This window comes from Melopsittacus undulatus, chromosome 2 (assembly GCF_012275295.1).
Source record: "Melopsittacus undulatus isolate bMelUnd1 chromosome 2, bMelUnd1.mat.Z, whole genome shotgun sequence".
Taxonomy (NCBI): Eukaryota; Metazoa; Chordata; class Aves; order Psittaciformes; family Psittaculidae; genus Melopsittacus; species Melopsittacus undulatus.
In genome coordinates this window covers 21,367,788-21,383,471 of record NC_047528.1, presented here as the reverse complement: position 1 = coordinate 21,383,471, position 15,684 = coordinate 21,367,788, and the positions used below count along the sequence as shown (strand labels likewise).

Genomic DNA, 15,684 nt, shown 5'->3' with positions numbered 1-15,684 from the left:
AGGTTAGGAGGTTAGAGTGCATTTTTTAAATGAGCTATTCTAACCAGTGAGAACATTTATTAACCAATCATGTAACAAATATGTTTATTAATAATCTTTCACATCTAAAATCCCTGTAGAAGATTGAAAAAGCCCATGTGTATTATTTTGGTGGTGTGAATGGTGCAGAGGAGAGTAGCCACACACAAGTGCCTCTGCCCCATCAGGCACCAACAAAAAGGCACCAGCCTTGCAGTGGGACAAAGGTGGGCGGCTTTCTGCGCCTGCTTTTGCCAACAGCTCTGCAAACCCTCTTCTCGCAGAGCGAGGAGTCTCTGTCCCTCCCAAAGGAGTCATAAAATACAGCTTCCTCCACCCTGCATGCAGCAATCAGACAGGCTTAAAAGCTTAACCACTCATAGGGTAGCAATGCTTAGAAAGATTGCACTGGCCTGTTTGCCTACCTCAGTCCTCTTTTCTAATCCAGTTGCTCCTCGGTATGGACTTGTAGGGGCACACTGTTAGAGACAGAGGCAGAACACCGAACTTGCTCATAGAGAGGGAGCTGCTAATCTTGTGTCTATGTAGGAGTGGATTGAGCCTGGTGCTGCTGCTCTTGCTCCACTTACCAGCCAGCTGCTGGGCTGTGGAGCACACAGATCATGCACCAGGCATAGAAGATGAGAGCAAACAGATTTTTTCCTTTTATACTGTTTTATTACACAAAGCCAAGCAAATCAAATCCAACCCCTCTGTCAATACTCCAGCTCCTCATTTACTCGACTCCTTTCCACATCTCTGGAAGAACAAAAAGGCTGAAGACTAGATGAGATCAGTGTCAAGAGCATTACACACATGAATATTTATCAAGGAAGACCAGACAAAGGCCAATTTGCTGTCCTGCAGCAGCAGGAGCTCAGTCACCCCAGCAAGTGGGATGGGAGGGGTAGGTGAAGAGGCTGGTCCATGCCTTTGCTGGGCCGAGGTGTGAAGGATGCTGGCAAAAGGCTCTGACTGTGCATGAGGATAACTGCAGAAGCCGTTGGTCAGGAACAACACTGAGGGGCTCCTGGGTCTTGGAACAAAAGCTAAGTACAACACAGTCACAAACTGCAGTTCAGAGAAAAAACTCCAAAGAATTAACTGGAAGATGTTACCATTTTGTGGGCATGCCAAGTGCTCACAATAAATCTTTTTCCCGAAGGAAAAAGCAAGGTTAAGTCAAGCTACAAAGCCCATCAAGCATGAGATTTACAGCAATCTAAAAGGGTTATAGGTTCATTTCTTAAACAGTTGAATTATGGCTGCTTCTGGGTATCAATACATTAAGCATGCTGACCCCCTCAGTGCTGTGGGAAGCTAGGGTATGAGCAACAATGGAGAGATCGCACTGGTTATAGTTTTTATGTGCACTTCAAAGTCACTTCCAAAAAAGAAGATGAGATAGTAGTTGAGTATTCCAGCCACGGACATGAGGAACAGGAACAAAATGATGCGCTTTCCAAACAAGTGACCGGGAGTGCTGAGGAGATAGAAAGGGGGAAAAGCCATTTAACATTAATGCATGTCACCTCATTCAAGAAATCCTCAGACTTTGGACTCTGTTGTTGAGACCTGCTGAAAGACCTTGTGCCTGAGATGGATTGGGCAAATTTCCTCTCTGTTATTTCAAGGCAGCTGCAAGGTCTTCAATGCCATTTCCAGCATCCATTTTGGTCTGGATCTGGCCTCCTGTGCTCAGCATTGGCTACTGCTTACAAAAGTGGCCATTCAGAGGGACTTGTATGTCTTCTGTGCTATCACAGCCTGTGGGACAATCTTGTTCTGCATGTATGTAATGAGCTTTTGTGATATAAAAGGATGATTTTGTGCAAATAGCAGCACAAACACACAAATACGTGTGTTCACAGAGGTGTGAGCAGGAGCCGCTGAAGCAGTCACTCTGTTCCTGCAGCTCCCCTCACCCCAGAGCCACAGCACCTCCCATGTCTCTCACGGCTCCTTCCAGAAGATGTGGGCTTTTCTGTGCCATCCCATGCAAGCAGCCATTGCAGGCAGCACCGTGAGCCAGCAGCTGTGCCTGTGGAAGCGGCAGTATCCAGCTGCACTGCTGCTACATCCCCGATTTCATGAAGAGGCTCTGCAAGTCCTTACCTCTGAGTCCTCTCCCCCAGGTAGCCCACGAAGTACTTCTGCCGCACAAACAGGTACATCAGGCCGGCAAAGGCAGCAGGAGCTGCGTAAAGGGTAAGACAAGATGTTACAAACACCAGCTCAGGTCTCACTGTACGTACTGTTCCCAGCTGCTGCCTGTGCTGGACGGGGAAACTGGAACCTGCAGCCCTGGGTTATGGAAGGAGCGTTGGAACTGGGATGGAGATCTGTGCATGGGAAACAGAGCACTTGCCTGGCCCTTGCTCCGGCTTTTCTGAAGACTGTGTGGGTACAATCCTGCCCACAGCTATGCCCACTGCACAGCACACACTCACCCCTATTGGAAACACAGTGTGGCTGTGTCAGGTTCAGGAAGGAGGGTGTTGGCTCAGGCAGTGTCTACCAGAAATAAAAGGCAGCTGATACATGCACTTCTCTAGGAGCAGGTGGAGGACTATACTTTGGTCCAGTACTCATTTCTGAACACATCAATAAGGGCTTTCTCCTCAGTTCTAACTTTCCCCACACTTGCAGGCAAAACACTCTTCTTCTGGTCAGGAACTCCTCTTTTCCAAAAATAATAGCCATGGACCACAGAAAAGTACTCATCTTAATCTCAAGCAAACTCAAATTGCATTGAAGGGGATCATAGAAATGGAGGTAAATATTCCTGGGCTGCCCTCAGCACTGGGAAGGGCTGCAGCTCTGGCAATGTAATCAAATGAGCCCATTTCTAGTACTGAGGGTGCATAATGTGGCATCCAGCATCCAACTACTAAACTGTTCACCCAGAACAGAGGGATCTCATCTGTAATGCCTATATGGGAAATGCCCCTGGCCAGAACTGTCCTGAATCATGTCTGGGAACATGTCTGTTGGCGTAAACCATGCCAGAAGGGTGCAGGAGGGGAATTACCTCCAAAGCAGTCACCCACCATCCCTTGCTGAAAGTGGGACAAGGTGGAAGGGAAAAACAATCAATGAACATTACCTGGGCTGCAGAGAAGTCCAGCACACCAGAGCACAGCGAGGAACGTGGGGTACGCGTGCCCGCAGTTCTGGCTGGGGAGGGATTTACACAAGACAAATCAGAACATGGGGAAATTGAAACAAACCCAACGTGTTTCACCAGCAAACTGTGGATTTGGGCTGCAGTTACTACTGCAGGTGGGCTTCTACTGCCTGCCATGCCTGAACACGGCCCTGCCTCACCCGCACCTCCACTTCCCTGTTCCCTCACTTGGATAATGGATGCCTTTGTCCTGCCTGGTGAGGAAAACAAACCACCCCGCACACATGCCTGGCACCTGGGAAAGCTTTCCTCCTCTAACCTGTTTGATCAAGGCACGTGTATAATAGATGTTGTGTGCTTTACTGGCCTGGAAAATCCTTGTAATTAAGTCACATTAATCATGTTACTGGCATTGAAAGCTGCATGGAACCAACAAAAGGAAAATCACACTGCAAACAGGAGTGTCTCACAGAGTTAATACACATCCTTGAAGGGGAACAGGAGTGAATTCCAGCTGCCTCCTTTGACTGGGAGTGCTTTCTGAGAGGGAAGTGCTTTGCCCTGGGCAGAGGTTGGTCACCTGTGAAGGGCAGGACTTGGACATCCCATCCAGTTTCAAACACATCATCAGTACTTCACAGGTAATAAAAAGTGGTTGATGTTTTCTCCTCTGGGTTGGAATTATCTTTCCTCTTCTCTCCCCGAAGGGATGCCAAAGACAAGAGGTAAAAAGCAGAGAGGTAAGTGCCAAGGGAGCTGCTGTGGACCAAGGGGTTTGTATGAGCTCTGCCACTGACCTGCTCCTCAGCGAGCTGGTGTCTTGCCAGCTCTTTCCTTTAGAGCCACAGTGCCCCAGGACACTGGCTGTGTTTGCATCATCACCATTCCAGCATTAGCTACTGCTGGGTGAGATGGCTCCCAAATGAGGGACATGGTACTCAAAGGGCTTACAGTCCAACATAAACACAGCACAGTGTCCAGAAGGAAGATGGGTTCACCAGCAAACGTATTAGAGAACTACATGTCTGAACACCGCTGCAATGCACACAGCAAAGGATTGCAGATGAATCCTTCATTTGAGGGCATTGGTAGCCCACTTTTTGACTCCAAAAGGGTTTGTTTTAAACCCTAATGAAGAGAGAGATTGACCCCTCTCTTCCCCCACCGGCTCCTCAGGGCTTGCCTACTCACTTGGCAGTGTAGACACGATCAAAGGCGGAGGATCCTGATCGCTGGAACCCCTTGCTATTGCAGCACTTGCTTTCATGCTCCACTTTGCTCGCAAAAAAAGCTGTTAAAGAACCACAGAGTATTCTGAGATGTTATTTGAAGATATTGCAGAAGCTAACCTTTGTGGTCTCACTTCTGTTCTCAAGAACACCAGGGTGAATGGCAGGAGAGGACATGGGTGTGTGGAGGTGCAGGATGTGGCCAGCATCCTCACTCAGTCACCAAGGTATAACCAAACCCTCTGTGCAAAGAGTACAGTTCCGTGTGACCTCAGACATCCCCACGTCTGTATGTGACTGGTAGCAGGGTCCTAACCTGCTTCATCCCCACACTGCACTTCTGACAGCCTGCACCTCTGCTGCAGAAGTACAGCCCTATGGGAAAAAAGCTTTCCAGCCAGAGCTGCCAACCCCAACCTCACTCTCTAATGGATCAAAGAGACAAGGGAATCTGCTCTCTTAACAATACCCAGAGATGTCCTGCAGCTCTGGTTCATTTTCCAGAAAAGCCCATTGAGAATCTGGTCCTCACGCCTGATCTCTATGTGACCATCCTGTGAGTATCCCCCTTTTAAACAACAGTGTTGTGTCAGCATGTTAGCTGCTGCAAAACTGCAGCACTTCAAGATAATGTATCATGCGCGTGACTAGCACATTTTATCTGATGACACTAAACCAGAGACCATACATCATGTGTCTAAATACACCAGAGAGAGAGCCCTGGTAGGCTACCAGCTGCAAGCATTGTATTGTTGTACATCCCATCACAGTGTACCCAAAGCACTTCGTGGTTTAGAATATTAGCCATATATATATATATAAACATAACATGCCAGGAAATACATTATTATAACAATAGAAGTGTACCCTGGTATGCTGCAGGATTTCATCCCTGGAATCTGAAGATTTACCTCCCTTTTCCCCTTACTGATGTTGTAGGTAGGTATTTTGTGCGCTCATTGCCTTCACTAAAAGCGACCGAGTACTTTGCTTTCCAAGAGTAAGTGATTCCCTGAGTATGCACAGTCTTCCTCCAGGAAAACCTGCAGTGGTTTAAGCCAGTGTCCCCATCTGAGCCAGGCTACAGACCCTCTCACTGCCATCAGCACAGTGCACTGGTTGGTGCCTGGAGTACCTGGCCCTGGAGGACCCAGAGCAGACACTGTCCAGAGGCACAGCCACTGAGAGCCCTCAGCATCTCCATCCACCCATGACCTAAGCCTTTTGGCATGGTGTTATTAATCTGCTTGCAGGGCTGAAGCAGAGCTGATAGATCATATCCAGGGGTGGTCCCTACTGCAGGGCTGCACTCCCATCTCAGCAATATTGGGCTCCTGTTAATCTGGCACTGGGAAAATGGGAGGCTACAGCGGGAAGCAGCTTGCAACCCCATGGTTATATTTCCTGCTCTTTACTCTGAACCTCGAGACAAGAGGGTGATTTCCCAGGCGAAATGACATGAGTAAACAGAGCAAGGCTGGAGCTGAGGAGTTTAATTCAGCTCAGCTACACCAGGAGATGATGCCCTGAAGCTCCAAAGCTGCTCAGGCTGCCCTGAGCCTGAGCCACTGCAGTCCCACTCTGGTGAAGTTAATGTTCAAGAGTTCAGTCCAAGCCTGGCTGTTTCACAAGTTCATGCCAATAGGAACCATCCACTGGTGCTTCAACCTAGTGAGTGCCCGATCTGCTCAGTGATGACCATTGATTTACCCTAAAAGCTTCTGAATTGCAACATCCCTCTGAGGCAAGAACAAAACTGAAAGCTGCATGTGAGAATCGGCAGCATCCGGCCTCACAAGTCATTCTGTAGGATCTGGAGATTCCCAGTATGAATAAGATGACAGTAAATGGATGTCAGACTGGGGCAGCACCACAACCCACTTCTAGCTCTCACCCCAACTGTTTTCTAATCCTGCACCAGGTGCAGAAAAGCATATAAACCCGAATTTACATGGTGCTGACTTTGTGTACTTAAAGACAGTCAAGCAGATGCCCAAGCTCTTTGCTGAACCAAAGCCACAGCAAGAGTTCAGATATCTCTTGACAAGCATGTATGCCACCTTAGTTATTACATCTGTTGCAGGACTTCCTATTAGTTCAGTCTTGCTAGACAGAAAGCCCTGGGAAGAGGAAATCAGATGGTGCAAGGTCTGAAATCATGGTTCAGAGCTTTGTGCCACTCGTGCATGGCACGCTAAGTATTCTGCCAACTGTTGCACTGCCTGCATGCAGCAGTGGGGTCAATAATCTCACAGGCAGATTTCATTAGATGAAAGCATATGGTAGGCTGGAAAGCAAATGCCCATGCTTCAGGGTGAGAGGGGAAAAACCTAGTATATAAAGTCATTTGGCTAAATAACAAGAAATGCATATTTGGCACTTACTGCGGTACACGCTCTGATCCCACCATGCTGTATTCAGGCGATGTCACACACTGTGCATTTACCAGAAATCAGCACTGGGTTAAACCATGTGGTATTTAGTGCCTATGTCGAAATCCAACCAGTCCACATCGCTTGTTTGGATTTGCTTTCTGGAAGCTAGGCTTTTGTTGAGGCTCCCACCACTTCCCCTCTCTGCAGCAGCTCAAGAATAGCCCATTTACTAGGCCTGAACTATGTTCAGTTTGCACTTGTTGGGAATCTCCCATTCCTACCAAGAAGCCTTCACAGAAGATTGCTTGCATGTGCATTAACCCCTCATCCCACTGCTGGCTCTCCTTGAACCTGGGCCATCTCAGTGTAGCTGGGATAAAACACACTCCCTTCTCTGTATTCTGGGCAGAATTTCCTGCTAAATTGCTCAAGGACTTGCAAGACATGATGATAAAATTAAAATGAGAAGAGAAACTTCTTGTTTTATTTAAAAGTCCCTGAAGAATCGTAGGGACTATAGAGGTCTGAATAAGAGCTGAAAAAAATAAACTTCTCCATTACAGGAAATACGCAGTGTTCTTGGGACTGCAGTTAATTAAGATTAGTTGGACTGCAGGACCTGGAGATGCAGGAAAGCAATAGAGCTGCCTGCCCACAAATAACCCAAACACTCCTCGGATGAGCTGGTGCAATTGTGACCCCTTTGTCCAGCTCTGTGTGAAGGTCTGACCCATCACAGCCCACCAGAGCCCCAGCCCCTCACCATGGTGGCAAGGTTCTGACTGGAAGGCAGCTCTGCGTGCCCACATTAGGAACTTCAGCCAGCGAAGGAAGTCTTACTCATCAAATTGAACTGTATGTTGTCACAGGATACCCTAGCATGTTAGTCCTTTCATTAGCTGACATCTGTATAACAAACTCACTCCAGAATATCATGGACTAGGACCATGCAACTGCCAAGGTACTGCAACAACAGCATGGAAAATTACATGTTTAGAAAATCATTCATTTCTAAAGCCAAAGTCATGTCTAAGCACACACACAGTTATAACCATCTATCCAAATTTCAGATCAGCATACACCATCCTGAACTTTTCTCATTTCCCCTTTCACCCTTAAGGAAATCCTTATTTTTGTCTTACCATTCTGGACAACACTTATCAAGGTGACAATGGCGAGGAGGACAACGCTTCCCAGGGTTTCCTGGTCCATTTTGCCTGTGGCTGCCAGAGTGGATACTGCAGCCTCTTTGACAGCCCAGCCCTACAAGCATAGAAGGAGGAAGTGAAGGTCTTTCTTAACTTGAATCATTAACACTTCCTGTGGCTTCACAGGAGAGTGGCAGCGCTTCACACTGCACTCAGGTGCCTGTCAGGAAGCAGAGCCACAGGCTCACTCACTCATCATACACAGATGGAGTGCAGAGAAGCAAGAGGTTAAATGTCTGTGATCTAAGAGAATATATAATGTAGGAATATATCTATATCAATAACTCCTTGGAAGACTATGACAGCTGCCAGCATTCAGCAGGCTCAGGCTCCACAGCTGTACCCCAGTTTTAGTAGTCAACCCCCAATACGGCTGAACATAACTGCTACATAATGTTCATGCCTCAGCTTTGACCCTGTGACAACAGAGAAGCACAGGCTGCAGTGCTGGACTTCTGCAGAAAGTCCCAGAGCTTCTGTCAGATCAGTGGAAAGCATCCTCATCCAAAGTGCACATCACTCTCTGCCCCTAACTGCTCTGCTCCCTTTTGCCCATATTCTGATAGGGAAAAGCCTTCAAGAAATGCTTGCCTTTAGTAGGGATTTAACACTAATTCAAGTAGCATTTTCACCAGACTGAGCCCTGGACAACTTCTGTCCCATCTTTCTGTTTCTACTCCACTGCATGGTACCCAGAAGGTCTGAGTGCCACCTAGCATCCAGACCATGACAGTATAACTGGTGACCTCTGGATTTGACACAGCCTGGTAGGAGTTCACAGCAGGAGTCAAGCTGCAAAATCCACCTTGTTCAGCAGGGACACATTTATCTACAGCTCTTATTCAGTCTCTCTATCATGCAAATTATTATCATTTGCATTATTAGATATGGAAAACACTGAGGTACTTTGGGCACAAGCAAATACAAAGAAACACGCTGTCTGAGAGGCAGGTGATTAACATTGTGAGTTCTGACTTACTCGTAACTCAATAGGAAAAAGCTGTCCTTCTGGGAGAACATTCCATACTGTCCATCCAGACACAGCTGTGTGAGGAGCAAGGCCATAAATGTATCAAGGTTTAGATTTGGCCTGGTTTTAACATGTGTCAAATTTGCTTTAGGAAAACACAAACCAACCAACAAAAGAACAAACGCAAGAACAAAGAGAGAAGCCCAACAGCACTTTGAGAATGTTTTTATTATATTTTTCCTCCAAATTGGTCTTTTCTTAATTGAGCATCAAAGTTTATGTTTTGAGGTCTACTGAACACAGGATCATAGCTGGTATTTAAGGATGGTATTTAATGCTAAGCTTCCACTAATCTTCTGAGGAGGAAAATCCATCACCTAAAAGTGGTTACGGAATTAAAAATGGAGGAATATTGTCCAAGCAGAGTCCAGCACTGTGACTGTGAAGAAAGGACCTGTGCTTGGACAGACGGCAGCAGGACTCCCAGTCATCCTCTCGCAGCAGGCACTGATCCTTCACTTTCTTCTACCTTCTTTATAGCCTGCAGCTTGCTTTTGATTTACAAGGGACAGTAAAAGCAGATGAGCCCACTCTGAGATCTGCTCCAACTTGCACACACACACTTCCCTGCTTTCAAAGACTTCCCAAAGGTAGCCTCAGTTCAGCGGGACTCTCATGTTAAAGGGGGTAGGAATCAGGCTGCTAAGGTTTGAAGTCACCATAATGCTAAAAACCCCCATAGGAGGAGTTTATGCCAGTGGGTTTCCAAGCTGGCTGACCCAAGCTCCCAGCCCACACCCATGTGCTGGCCAAATCAAGGGCTGAGCTGCCAATGCCTTCACTTCTTCTTCATCCTGCTCTTTGCTTTCCACCTCTTTGCTTTGCTGCTGCTCAGCGCCTCTCACTGTGTCCTCACCCCTGCTTTGCTCTACTGCTCTGCCCCTTCCGATACTTACCTGTCCATGGCACCTCTTGGCACTGAAGGACCTGCTGGCAGCACCACTGGAAACCCAGCTCACTCCTTCCTCTCGCCAAAGCTCACTCTAAAGTCACCTCTCACATATGAGAGGAAGGGAACAGGGCTTCACCCTTCTCCCTGCAAAAAGAAACACATGACATCAACTCCAGGGCTTGCTGAGCTGATCTGGGGGTGTGCAAGGAGAAGACAGCTTTGCCAGAGAGAATCTGTTTGGTATGGCTGCCTGAAGATAAGAACTGCAGGGTTTTGTGTTTTTATCTGTGTAACATCGCTCTGAGCTCTCTGCTTGAGTAAAAGCAGAGGAAATCAAAAAAGTATGACGGATATGGAAGAAGATGTCCCTTGCCTTTACCACAGCACAGCAACCCTTGTAAATAGAGTCTGACAGTGCAGAACCCCCTTGCAGGTGGAACATTGTCATTTCATACTCTCTGGCACTGGAGTAGCTGCAGGATGAAAGGAGGCTCTGGTGATGTTTTCTGCAAATTGGTGAATTGCCTTGGCAAGGGAGGGCTAAACTGGAGCCAAAATGATTCTGCAAACAGCTTCTACACAGCTTGTTCCCTCCGTTGGATGGCTCTTGTGTCTCCTTCTTTTGCAGGATACACTGGGTCAAGTGAAGTTGGCACCACTGAAAAACCCTGACCACCTGGGAAAAAGATCAGTGCGAAACACCTCCATCATATCCCTATTCAAAACAGGGGATTTTCTCAAGTAGGCAAAATAAGGGCCAAGGGACAGACGTACCTGCGCTTGCTGTAACACCCAGTGGGGTCTGTGCTCTCCAGGCACAGGTACTTCAGCAGCTGCTGCCAGACCTCAGCCCTTCCACTCACTGTATTGCTGTGTGACATCCACGTCTTCCTTCCCCTATCCGAGGAAGATAACCTTGCCACAGTGAGCCGTGAAGCTCATGAAAATGTGCAAAGCCAGCGAGCTGTTCCAGTTGAGCTGCAAGGCTTCCCACACATTGAATCCCCTCCTCTGGAAATCTTGAGCAGCCACTCAAAATAATCCTTCTGTAGGGTTTTTTCACACTGAAGGGGAAGGGACAGGGAACATGGATCCATAAATACATGTTGAGATGCTCATTTCTCCTCTCATGCACTCTGCCTGGCACTCGGCTGCAAGGGCTCCAGTGAAAGGGAGAAATAAAAGCTGCTTCTGTGAAGTTTCTGTGTGTAACTGTCAGGCAACACACAGCTCTCATGCTTTATCATACATGCAACAGGACACAAGCCCTTTGGACTGGTTGGTTAATATTAGCACTGTGCATTGCAAACTTAAAGCACCACATTAACCAACAAATACACAGTACTTATACACGTAGTGCTTGTGGCTGCATGCTGTCACATCAGTCTGCTTCAGCATCCCTTCCAAGGCCTGGTAAAACCCCAAGGAGAGCATGAACAGGGCTGGAAATGTGAAGTGCAACACAAAGAAAAGGGCAGTGCTGCAGTGGTTTAAATGCTGTCTTCATTTTGCATGGCCAGGAGAATGACACTGGGAGCAGTCATAGTGCTGCCTGGGAAACACCTCCTTCTCCACATTGCCCAGACTTCCTTGACTTCTTCCTTGCTGTATAGGAGACAACATCCTACATTTGTACAAATTCAGCTCAAAACAGTGCTTGAAGACAGAGCCTAAAGTCCTCAGGGCCCTGGCATAGCCTCCTCCTCATCCTTTCTGTGGCACCCACCACCCTACTCAGTAAAGTTTGCCCTTATTGCTGACATCCCTGTGGCTGTGTTTCACCCTTGGGTTCATTTCTGCAGCCTCATGTAACAGAGTTTGTGTGTTTGCCTTCCCCAGAGTGGTTATTTGGGTTTATCTTCATTATACTTCAGTGGATTGGCCCTGGAGAGCTGCTACAATGAAGCAAGACCAATATGAATCTGAGCCACTCCACCAGGATGCTGGAAAACAGCATGGGCACATTCGGTGTTTTCTCTGCCACTGGGAGACTGAAGAATTGAGCAGGGCCAAGGCAGACCTTACTGAAGCTTTTTTGGCACTCCCCCCCCAGTTTCCCAGGAGTTTATTGATGAGTAGGGTTTGTGCAGCGTCCAATGAGGGGCAAAGCCACTTTGTGGGGATTTCCTCTCTGTCATCCTTCCCTGCCTCACTCCCAAGCAGCAGGTTCTCAGCAACCATTGTGATACCATGAGGTGCTACCGTGGTGACAGCCACCAGACAGCTCAGGGAACAACCACCCTGTCACGGGAGGAGAACCACAGTTACAGGAGAGCTGAGGCTGGAAATGACCTCTGGATGTCATCGTCTCCAACCCTGCTGCTCAAGCAGAGCCACCTGCAGCCAGCTGCACAGGTATTCATACACATTGATAAGGTCTCCCTGAGCCCCATCCAGGCTGAGCAGACCCAGCTCTCTCAGCCTTCTTTCACAGGAGATGCTCCAGTCCCTTCATCATCTCCACAGCCCTTTGCTAGAGCATTACCAGTACTCTGTGTCTCTCTTGTACTGGGGAACCGAGAACTGGCCTCACTAGAGCTGAACAGAGGGGAAGGATCCCCTCCCCAGCCTGTTGGCAGTGCTTAGCGTAATGCAGCCCAGGACACTGTTCGCTGCATTTGCCACAAAGGACCATTGCTGGCTCATGTTCAACTTTCTGCCAAGCTGCTTTCCAGCTGAGAGCACCCAACATGTACTGGTGCATTGGGTTTGTCTCCAGCTGCAGGACCTTGCACTTTTTGTTGAACTTCATGAGGAACCTGTCAGCCTATTTCTCCAGCCCATCAATGTCCCTCTGGATGGTAGCATGACTCTTTGGTATATCAGCCACTCCTATGAGTTTGGTGTTCTCTGCAAACTTGCTGAGGATACACTCTTGCCCCATCATCCACATCATTAATGGAGATATTGAGCAGCTTTGATCCCTGGCTACACCACTAGTTTACTGGCCTCCAACTAGATCTAGCCACTAATGACCACCCTTCTGGGCCCAGCTGTTCAGCCAGTCTTTAATGCACTTCACCACCTTCTTACCCAACCCATACATACACAGCTTCCCTGTGAGGATCTTACAGGAGACAGTGTCAAATGCCTTACTGAGGTCCAGGTAGACAATATCCACTGCCACCTTCTCAGCTACCTGGCCAGCCACTTCATCATGGAAGTTTATCAGGTTGGTTGAGCACAGCTTGCATTGGTGAAGCCATGTTGACTACTGATCATTTCTTTGATCCTTGGGAAGGTGATGGACCAAGTAATCCTGGAAAGAGCCTTCAGGCACATCATGAGCAAAGTGAAGCTGACCAGCCTGAAGCTTCATAGGTCACCCTTCTTGCCCTTCTTGAAGATGGGGGTGACATTTGCTTTCCCCCAGCCCTGGGGTTCTTCTCTCAGTTGTCATGATCAAATATGATGAATGACCTCGCAATGACATCTACCAGCTCCCTCAGCTCTTGTAGGTACTATGGCCAATGGATTTATGTGGGTGCAGGTTACACCAGCCTTTCTCCTCTGTCTCTGAGGCCTGGCATTCCTGAAGGCAAATCACATTCCTTTGGCATGACTTGTTTTTCACAGCTCACATTAGCTGCTGTTATCACCTTAACACTTTTTAGATGGCTGAAAATTGAATTGCTTAATAATTCATTTATAGACTTTCTAGAGCAGAAGCGAGACTGCCTGGCCAGCAGATTCCTGGGTCTTCCGCTCTGCTCCCCTTTGAGAAGTTTCTTTCACACTGACTCATGTCTGTCAGTGCTTCCACTTTCCATTAGCTCTTGCAAACAATTACCAAAGGTCTTTGACCAGAGCGGATGAATTTAGCCTTCTGTTCCTCCGGTCACACCCGGTCTATTTGGTATTGCTGGAAGAGATACCAAGCCCGCCCTCCGCAGCTGCAGCGCGCTGTAAGAGCTGCAGGAGCACCACGCACAACTGCACTGGTTTGGCGAGGGTGACAAGGAGACCCGGGGTGTGCGGCCATCAGCAAGCACTTGGGGGGCCACTCATGCAGCGTGTCTCTGTGGCGCAATCGGTTAGCGCGTTCGGCTGTTAACCGAAAGGTTGGTGGTTCGAGCCCACCCAGGGACGGACGGTCACCTTTTATGGTGTTCGGGTCTTTTTCCTCCCCCGCTGGCTCCGGCCTGCGCTGCCCTTATACCGCCGGGAGCTGCCGGATTTGCCGCATAGCCCCTGGCCTCTGCCTCCGGCGGGAGGAGTCCTTCCTTGTCCACTGCCGGCAGAGGAGAATAGGTGCCTCGCGGCCACGCCCTCTTGCTTGCTCAAAGGCGGAGCAGAAGCCGTGTATAGCAACGGAAGTTTCCGTAGTGTAGTGGTTATCACGTTCGCCTAACACGCGAAAGGTCCCCGGTTCGAAACCGGGCGGAAACACCAATGTTTTTAGTCTTATTTTTGTAGTGGTTGACCTCAGTTTTCCTGGTTCCTGCTTTAAAACGTGCACAGCGTGTAGGACATTATGCACGGTGAGGCCAACACATGTCCCGGTGCGGGAGAACGCAATCCGCCTCCCGTGCCGGGGGAAGCAAGGGCCGGGCTGGGTGTTTTATAAGGAAGATTTGGCTCATTCCCCTGCACAAGCTTCTCCTCTGCAAGGAGACTTTCCCCATCCGTGCGGAAGGATGACCTAAACGAGGAGAAACGGGTCTCAGCGGAGGAGGTAAAGCTGCTGCAGTGCATATAAGGAAAATGGTGGGAAAACAGTCTGGCTTGTTCCTGTTTCAGGCTGAAGGGAAAGACTGAGATGGGACAAAAACTTCAAAACTGGTATGATTCCACCATCAAATTAATAGCATTGTCACTGCTTTTCCTGAACAACCACAGGTATAGAAGATATTTGGTCCCAGGAACTGCTTAAGTTTGGGCTGGAGATAATGCCCCTTAAGGATAACATTTATGGTGCTGCAGCACAAAGCATGTAAAAATCTTATCCTGCCCTGGCAAAGCCAGGGTTGATTAGGAAATTCAAATACTCAACTTCTTTCTCACAGCCTTCTCTGTCACATCTCTTTCTCTGCTACACCTATAGAGTGAGCCAGTGACAATAGGGATATAGAAAAATAAAACAACCTACACAAAAGGTAGTTATGGTATGAAGAACTGTAAAACACTGTTTAAAATCTCAAATACATGTTTTATACATAAAAAATATGGGCTGTCCTCTCTCTAAGCCAACAAGGTTGAGCACACACACTCCACTAAAAGAGGAACATAAATAACTTGGGGTTCTCCCACTCTTGAGTTCTTCACCTCTAGCGTTTGCATTGACAGGTTCTGCAACAGTACCAGTCATCAGGACCACAGCCCATTTCTGTACACAGGAGCAGGCAGATGCCTCCTCACCAGGTGCTCCCAAGCCCCACCATGGGTATCAGGAGAGCCCTTTTTGATCGTCATTTATGTAAAGAGCAATACAGACCCGTGTCCAGGGAGAAACATCTGAGGGCTTCTTCAGATTCTCTAGGAAACAAGAGCTGGAGGCATCCTGACCCCAGCAGGTCATCCAGACCTTCTTTCCACCCCGTTCCCAGCATTTGCTTTCTTAATGAGCCCCATGGCTTCACCGTGCTTTCCTTTGCTGTGCAGCTCCAGCATCTCCCTGTAGACATCTGCACTGTCTGTGCACAGCAGTGCAAACTTCATCAGCCTTGGAACCCTGTTAACCTTATTGTCCCTCTTGCTCTGTCAGCATGCTTAAATCTCTGCTCAGGCTGTAAGTTCTTCCATTCAGAGTCTGCATCCCGGTGGATTTTAAAGCATAGCACACACATAGAGCTGGATTATCTGCTC

At 48.1% G+C, this 15,684-nt stretch overlaps 1 protein-coding gene and 2 non-coding genes across 3 annotated transcripts; 2 read left to right on the top strand and 1 right to left on the bottom strand.

The window, feature by feature from the left end:
• Positions 1–531: 531 nt before the first annotated feature.
• ALOX5AP (arachidonate 5-lipoxygenase activating protein) lies at positions 532–8,004 on the bottom strand. Its single transcript, XM_005149785.4, has 5 exons — positions 7,892–8,004; positions 4,337–4,436; positions 3,125–3,195; positions 2,134–2,215; positions 532–1,501 (listed from the first exon to the last, which is right to left on the bottom strand). Exons 1-5 carry the CDS (start codon positions 7,959–7,961, stop codon positions 1,339–1,341), a joined length of 486 nt encoding a protein of 161 aa, XP_005149842.1. The 5' UTR covers positions 7,962–8,004; the 3' UTR covers positions 532–1,338.
• Positions 8,005–13,894: 5,890 nt separating this feature from the next.
• TRNAN-GUU (transfer RNA asparagine (anticodon GUU)) lies at positions 13,895–13,968 on the top strand. Its single transcript has one exon. It is a non-coding gene; the product is annotated as a tRNA-Asn (tRNA).
• Positions 13,969–14,195: 227 nt separating this feature from the next.
• TRNAV-AAC (transfer RNA valine (anticodon AAC)) lies at positions 14,196–14,268 on the top strand. Its single transcript has one exon. It is a non-coding gene; the product is annotated as a tRNA-Val (tRNA).
• The last annotated feature ends 1,416 nt before the right edge of the window (positions 14,269–15,684 follow it).

Coding starts and splice junctions, on each gene's coding strand:
- ALOX5AP (XM_005149785.4), bottom strand. CDS start 7,961: ATGGACCAGGAAACCCTGGGAAGCGTTGTCCTCCTCGCCATTGTCACC. Junction 3,196..4,336: donor GATCGTGTCTACACTGCCAA/GTGAGTAGGCAA, acceptor ATCCCTCCCCAG/CCAGAACTGCGGGCACGCGT. Junction 2,216..3,124: donor TGGACTTCTCTGCAGCCCAG/GTAATGTTCATT, acceptor CCCTTTACGCAG/CTCCTGCTGCCTTTGCCGGC.